General features: G+C 39.9%; 1 protein-coding gene across 1 annotated transcript; it reads right to left on the bottom strand.

The window, feature by feature from the left end:
- Positions 1-2,930: 2,930 nt before the first annotated feature.
- LOC132181553 (cyanidin 3-O-galactoside 2''-O-xylosyltransferase FGGT1) lies at positions 2,931-4,724 on the bottom strand. The gene has a single exon (XM_059594806.2). The coding sequence runs from the start codon at positions 4,408-4,410 to the stop codon at positions 3,037-3,039; it is 1,374 nt and encodes a 457-aa protein (XP_059450789.2). The 5' UTR covers positions 4,411-4,724; the 3' UTR covers positions 2,931-3,036.
- Between the last annotated feature and the right edge of the window lie 3,444 nt (positions 4,725-8,168).

Genomic DNA, 8,168 nt, shown 5'->3' on the forward strand with positions numbered 1-8,168 from the left:
AGAAATGAGGAGTGCTACACATTCTAAATTTTCCTCCCAAAAGTTAGTTCACAAATGATGTGTCACCATCTTATGAGATTTATTATTTTGGGAAGTGTGTCATCAACTCATGAGATGGTGACACATTATTTGGAAATCAACTTTTGAGAAGAAAATTTGAGAAGTGTAACATTATCCTTGAGAAATTTGTGTGGTGGTGGTAGGGTAAGAGAAGAAAAGCAAGAGAGACCCACACATGCAGTGGACGTCACCTTTGGATTGGGATCACTCAAATTGCTAGCAGTGTATGATTCTCAATAAGAGTCAATAAGAGACCAAATCTGACAAAAATAATTTTTCTTTGGGAACCCACTAAAACGTGATTGACATGGAGTTTTGGTTTTTATTTTTGAAATTTCTCTCGCTCCTACTCCTCAATCATACATCATTTGGCACAATACAGCGTTCTTATCTAATCCAAATGATGTATGATTGAGGGGTAGGAGCGAGAGAAATTTCAAAAATAAAAACCAAAACTCGATGTGAATCACGTTTTAGTGGGTTCCCAAAGACAAATTTATTTTTGTCAGATTTGGTCTCTTAATAACTCCTATACATTGCTAGCAATTTGAGTGATCCCAATCCAAAGGTGATGTCCACTGCATGTGCGGGTCTCTCTAGCTTGCTTTTCTTCTCTTACCCTACCACCACCACACAAATTTTTCAAGGATAATGTTACCCATCTCAATTTTTTTTTTTTCAAAAGTTGGTTCCCAAATGATGTGTCACCATCCCATAAATTTGTGACACACTTCCCAAAATACTAAATCTCATGAGATGATAACACATTGTTTGGGAACTAACTTTTTGGAGAAAAATTTGGGATGCTTGTGTAGCACTCCTCATTTCTTAATGCTATAACGATGTAAGTTAGGCGCCTCATTTAATGACCGGTTAACTTTTAAAAAATCGGTTAAAAAATTATGCCTTAAAAGACTAGTTTAGCATTAACAAAAAATGGGTTTACCCCACATGTCGCAATCCTAGCTAGGCTACCTTTAAACAGTGATTCGGCTATTATATATATACTTATAACCCGCGCTATGCGCGGGATTCTTCATTATAATTTAATTTTAAAATTTAAATACATCATTTTTCATTATAAGTTAAAAAGACGTATAAAAATATATCTCACATCTTTAAATAAAAAAAATTAAATCTTTGTTCCTATAAGTATATATGATTTAAAATGAATAATATAAAGAAAAAATAGCAAGAAGAATACATGGATTATAACGTAGTTAACGCAATTAATGACATGTGGATTTTATTGAAATATAATTAACGCAATTAATGACCGTTTTTTTATGAAGAAATTGGTTATATATATATGAGAATAACTTCTATAGGGTCTTGGCATAAAACAAGACCTTTGTCCCCTCCAATAAGAAGGCGACAAATCAGCGTGGAACACCATAACAAAAACATGGTGTTCCACCTAATCTTTTTTTTTTTTAGAATACCTAAAACAAAACACTTTCTTAAATAACCTTTTCATATTTTTCTCCAAAACAACCCAGCCACCAACCTACCATCAGAGACGATGCCGGCTGGTACAGAGAAAGCTGGAGATGACGGATACGACCCCTACAGAAAACATCGGGTAAGAACCAAGCTCCTCCTCCCTCTCTCCGGTGCCCCTCTCTCTCCCCGGTGGCAGTAGAGAAAAAAAATTTTCTCTATTGCCGCCGGTGAGAGATAGGAGCATCGGAGATGACGGATACGACCTCGGCAAAGAAATATATTTTTCTCTGTTGCCCGGCAGCAGGGAAACAATTTTTTCTCTACTGCTGCCAGGGAGAGAGAGGGGTACCGGAGAGAGGGAGGAGGAGTTTTGTTATTACCCGTCATTTTCTGTATGGGTCGTATCTGTCATCTTTGGCTTTCTCTATACAGGCCGGCGGCGTCTCCGGCTGCAGGTTGGTGGCTGGGGTGGTTTTTGAGAAAAATATGAAAAGATTATTCTAGAAGGTGTTTTATTTTAGGTATTCTAGAAAAAAGATTAGGTGGAACACCATATTTTTGTTAAAGTGTTCCACGTTGATGTGTCGCCTTCTTATTGGAGGGTACAAAGGCCTTGGTTTGTGCCAAGATCCTATAAAAGTTATTCTATATATATATATATATATATATATATATATATATATAACGTTTTGTTTTTTAAACGTATTAATATACATATTAAATTGACTAAACATCTTAATACATAATAGTTTGATTTATATTATTTGATTATGACATTAATAATACTTAATTTATTGAATAATTTATAAATGAAAAACTCTTGAAATTTAATTAGTGCAACTAATGATGCTAATTAATTACCGGCTTTTTAAGAAAAAACCGGTTCACTCTTAAACAACCAGTTAAAAAATTATTCCTTAAAAAACGGTTTAGCCTTTAAAAAAAATGGGTTCAAGCCACATGTCGAAATTTTAAAGCACTTTTGGGAGGGGTTTGGGCTTATATATATATGATAATTGTTGATTATTATTTAATCTAACCATCATAATTAAATCTATGTTAAAATAGCATTTTATTAATGTTAGATTAGCAGTTTATGACTGTTGAGAAAGCAGTTTATTTTCGAAATGTTAGATTCATACATTGCTAGCAATTTGAGTGATCGCAATCCAAAGGTGATGTCCACTGCATGTGTGGGTCTCTCTTGCTTTACTTCTCTTACCCTACCACCACCACCTCTTTTCCTTTTACTTTCCAACGCAAGTTAGGCGCCTCATTTTCCACCACCACACAAATTTCTTAATGCTATAAAGCCTTCTTTCTTTCTTTTTGTGGTAATTAAGTAATGCTAAAGTCTACTTAAACATGATAAAATGCGTACATTTGTTAACAGTGAGAGGGGTAGTGGGGGTTGAGTGAAGCTGAAGTTTCGTTGCATTCACAATAGCAGTGCATTAATTAAACAAGGCTAAGGATTATTGCAGAAAATAATGATGTTTAATTCTACATTTGCCATACATACTTACTGAGAAATTATCGAACCATATCTTTAAGCTTCTCGCTGAAATCGTCAATATATGATGATTGTAAATCTTCGCTGAGCAAGAGCTCTCTTAGTTTACCGTGATTGGCTCTGACTAGCCTCCCAACCTCACTATCAACCTCCATCACACTCCTCACAGCCTTGCTAACGCTTACCTTTGTGAACAAGCCGTCTTCTAATTCCCCTTTCTCGATTTCTACCCCAACCTTCCAATTGTTGGCCATCATCCTCGCACTGATAATTTGATCAGGCGTCTGCGGTAACATTACCAGCTGACACTCACTCCTTAGTGCTTCCATCAAAGAACCTGAGCCACAGTGTGTGACAAAGCACCCAATTGATGGGTGGCCTAAAATCAATCTTTGTTGAACCCATCTACCATGTACCATTCCTTTTCCTTTAATCCGTTCTAGGAACCCTTCCGGCAGCGCCGCTTCAACAGACTCAGCCTCGATGGGTGGTTTAAGTGCTGCAAGAAATGGCCAACCGCAAAGCTCAAGACCCAATACCAATTCCTGGAATTGATCTTTCTCTAACTTGCACTCACTACCCAATGCACAGTAAATTACTGAGCCCGCCGTGAAACTTCCTAGCCATTCAACCCATTTCTCTTCTAAAGTAGAGGCTGGTGGGTCTACTATAATTGGTCCTGAAACAAGCACGGGCTTCTCGAACTGGCTCACAAAGTAGTCAATACAAGGTCCATCAATTTCTCTACATGACCAGAATCCAACCGCATCAGACTGATCTAAGCTTGTGAATAGGCGATCAAGAAAAAGGACATCGCTGCCAAACTTCATGTTTGACAGTGCAGCAAAGAGCCGAGCTTCGTTGACATGGAGCTTGATGGAGGATACTGGGAAACCAGACGGGGGCTGTATAAAGTCAGCCTCGGAGTGGTAACCACTGCGTTGCCTTGCAGGGACTATGATGTAACTTACTGCTGCTGCACTGACAGCGCTGTAAGCAATCGACTTGATACCTAAGTTTCGTGCCAATTTTGGAACCCAATAAGCAAAATCAAACAAGACAATGTCTGGTTTAAGGTCATGGAGGAGAAGATCAATATGAGTCTCAGTCCGGTCCATGGCAGTCATAAGGTGTGGGTATAAAGTGAATGGCACATCTGAAGTGGTCTCAGCGTCAGAAGGGAGGCCATCAACATGAGGAAGAGTGATGGGGACAAAGGTTATATGATCTGGATAGAGATTGAAAGGTTCCAGCTTTGGTTGTGTGTTGGTGGGGATGAAGAAGGAGATTGTATGGCCTTTTTGGGCAAGTTTGTTGGAAAGGTGGAGAAATGGGGAAAGGTGGCCAAAAGCAAACCAGGGGTACATGGCGAGGTGTAGCGATGTTGAAGCCATATTCGGTGAGGAAAGTTATTATCGAAGGATCCAGGCGGAAGGTGAAGCCGCCAACAACTGAAAAACTGTAAAGAATTTTTGCCTATTCTTAATGAATCACCGGATTTGAAATAACTCGATGTTTCATCACTCGGAACAACCCAAGCAGCTCCTTCTGTGATACTCTAGATTCTTTTCGTGGGGCATGGCATCTGCTTTTCTTTTTTAGGAGCTGAATTGTTGGGAGACTGACTTGTATATCTTCGTATGTGAGAATGACTATTTGTAGAAAAACAAAGTGGACGGAGGACCGCTTCCATTTTGGGGGGCCACTTTTGTTAAGGAAAAAAACACTTGCCATGGGGATGGAATCCGGATAGAAAAGTGGGATGTAATATATATATATATATATATTTTAGAGATAAAATCACACTTTTCTTAAAATTATTAACAAAAAATTCTGTTAAATATATTGTTGAATATGTTGGATCGGAAGCATGAGAGAGAGCAGAGAAAAAAAGTGGAAGGAAATAATGGACTAACATTGTATTGATAATGATTGATAATGATATATTATAGAGGCCTCTATATATAGAGAGGTTATGAGTGATAAGCAAGAAACCCTAAGTAAGGAATAAACCCTAATAGGAAAGAAAATAATATAAAATATTCTAACATCCTCCTTCAAACCCAAGGTGCAAGCTCGAGTTTGGGAAAAAGAAAGGGAAATTATGATTTTTTTTGTCGCCGGAAAAGTCGTCGGAGTAGTGGCTGAAGTTGGGCGGCTGGAGGTGCTGGACTGCGAGAGGCGGCGGCAAATGGCGGCTGATGGTGGCAGCCGGACCGAAAAAGTTGGGTTGAGACTTGAATCCATTGGAATGGATTGGACCCAACATTTTGGGCTTAAGAGCTTGAAGTAAACTTGAATCCATTTGGGCCGGTTTGAATGGGCCAAAGTTGGACAAAACCCATGGACCATTTCGTATGGTCTGACCCGAAATGATATGAACTGGGTCTAGCTGGTTGAATCGGATTGACTAATTTGGACCGGTTGGATATATTGACCCAGTTGGACCGGTTTAGCAAGTGGGCCGGTTACATGGGCCAAAATGGCCGAAACCCGTTGACCATTGAATGGGTCGGTCTGGCCCGAAAGAGACGATCGGGTTCTCACCCGTTGGATCGGGTCGAAAATATTGTATTCAGATGAGTTTGAATCATTTTTTTTTTTTTTTTTATAGATTTGACACGTGGTAGAGGGCTAGGGCTGATGTGGCACGCTTTGTGACGGACATGTGGCAGAGAGAAGAGAAAGGAGTGTCTGGCGCATATGGTGCACATGCCAGGGGCTGCGGCTGTGTGAGGTGCGTGCACCGCACGCACCAAACCCTAATTATGGTTTCGATGTGTGTGAGGCACGTGGATCACACGAGCTATAAGGTGGCCGGCGCGTGGACGCGCGTGGGAGGTGTGCCGATGCTGCTGTGGCGGGGCGTGGAGGCGATTGTCGGTGTGTGGAACCCCTGGAGGCACGTGGTGGTGCGTTGACTGGTGGACACACCCTTCTAAAGGCACATGTGAGTGCATTGAAGCTTGGACGCCCCAGATCTCTTATGATTTGTATTTGGCGGCGTCTGATTTGTCGATGGGGGTGGAGAGTGTAGCTCCGGCAAGGTGATGGCAGCGCATGGGAGCGCGAGCAGAAACTGCTGGAGGCGCATGGTGGCACGTCGGAGGGCCGATGGCGACAGATCTTCCACAAATGTATAGATCTGTGCCTCGCAAGCATGAATTTGGGATAAATTTTCCCAGATGAGGCTGCGTTGAAGGCATGGAAGAGATTTTGAGCGGAAAACCACTTGGCGGCACGCGGACGACCGGAAAAGGGATGTCACCGGAGGGATCGCCGTAAAACGTCAAAGTCGTTTCTTGGAGGCTACAAGAAAGTGGCTCTGATACCATGTTAAATATATTGGAGCAGAAGCATGAGAGAAAGAAGAGTGAAAGGGCGAAAGGAAACAATGGACTACATTATATTGATAATGATATAGTATAGATGTCTCTATATATAGAGAGACTATGAGTGATAAGCAATAAACCCTAGGTATGGAATAAACCCTAATAGGAAAGACAATAATATAAAATATTCTAACAAATTCAAAACATAAAATACTTTACAAAACATAACACACTTTCTAAAAAAAATTGCACACAATTTTATACGAATATTTTTTTTAAAAAATAGGCACTTAAGCTTTAAAGGTGTGGGGCTAACTTATTTGTTAGGTTTTAGAAATTCGCCTTATTCGGTAATCAAAACTTGGGTTTTAAAACTTTTCATCACCTAAGTTTTGGTGTAAAAAGTTAAATCTTTGTTTGTAATTTGTAAATATGTTACCTACTCGTCACTATGTTGTGCTTATAGATTTCAAGATAAAGACTTTGAAGAATAACCCGAGAGCACCATCAACAATGGCGTCATTAGGTCGTGTTGATGCTAGTGTTTCAGCAGACTCTAGAGAAATCTGTTTGTGGCAACTCAGCTAAATACATGATTTTTTTTTTTTTTTTTTTGAATCAAGACGTCACAATGACATGACTGCATATACATGGCTCCTGATAGACAATACAAATGTATCTCACAATATGATATTCTTGAAGTAGTTTCCGGCCTGGTGAATTCAAGGGAATCCAAGTCTTCGGAGTTACGCCACTCGTGGTCTGCCTTTCTGTCAGTCTTTTAGTAAATCTGTAAAACCAAAGCACACGTTAAGAGGATATGCCGGGTGTTGGCCGGTGGTTCCTCCTCCGATGCTTAAGTTAGTATGTGTATTAGCTTAGTATGGGAATTCATGGTCCTTCATACCTTCAGAATGAGGCATTTTATAGTTGAGCATGTAGAGGTGGTTATGATGGCCGGGTGGAGGATTTGGGATTTAGGCGTAACGGCCGGAAGGCTTAATATTTGTGTTCCCTTTCTTTATGACTGGTAGGAGGCCGTTACATACGTTGATCCGAGGATGGCCTGTACCTGCAAGTCGTCTTTAAGAGTAAGATCGTAACCATCCCGGTGATCTTGCTAGGGGCGGGCTGGCTGAGCCTTGTAGGTGTATCCGGTCGTTAAGTGCGGGAGGTTCACTGTGATCCCCTACCTGGGCTTGGGTTGTCCAAGAGCGCAGGGGACAACATCATATTCATTGCTTTGTATTGGGCGCTGTTGTTCAACTATCTACCTAAATTAATAGGCAAATAATTGTACGTTTTACCCGCAAGTGCACAAGGTCAACATAGTAGTATATGATGCAAGTACGGGGTCATTCCCACGAGGATTGCTAAATTTTGCTTAAAATAAATTCTAAAAGTAAAATAAAACAAAGATTGATTTTGAGTTGATAATAATAAAAAGGTAGGGCTTTGATATCCACAACTAATTATATTTAGATAATATAATAATATGCCAATGTTTTGATCATGTTATGTATATCTAATGTTTGTCAACCTATGGGCATTGGTGTATACCCCTTAAGTTATAGATTTTCCTAAGCAACGAGTTAGGCATGTGTGTATACTCTAACTCTTTTCTTTCTTAAAAGATTTAGTATAGTGTATACTAAGTTGTTCTTTAAGAAAGCATAATTCTGTGGAAATCGACAAACACATGAGGCCTAAGGAATAAGTGTATACTCCCGATTCCCTATGTTGATTAACCCAAGAACTCGGTGTGGATTTCTTTTGTTACTTTTATTAAACCCAGGACTCGGTCATCAAAATTGATTTAA

The sequence above is a fragment of the Corylus avellana genome, chromosome 5 (assembly GCF_965113065.1).
Source record: "Corylus avellana chromosome 5, dhCorAvel1.hap1.2, whole genome shotgun sequence".
Taxonomy (NCBI): Eukaryota; Viridiplantae; Streptophyta; class Magnoliopsida; order Fagales; family Betulaceae; genus Corylus; species Corylus avellana.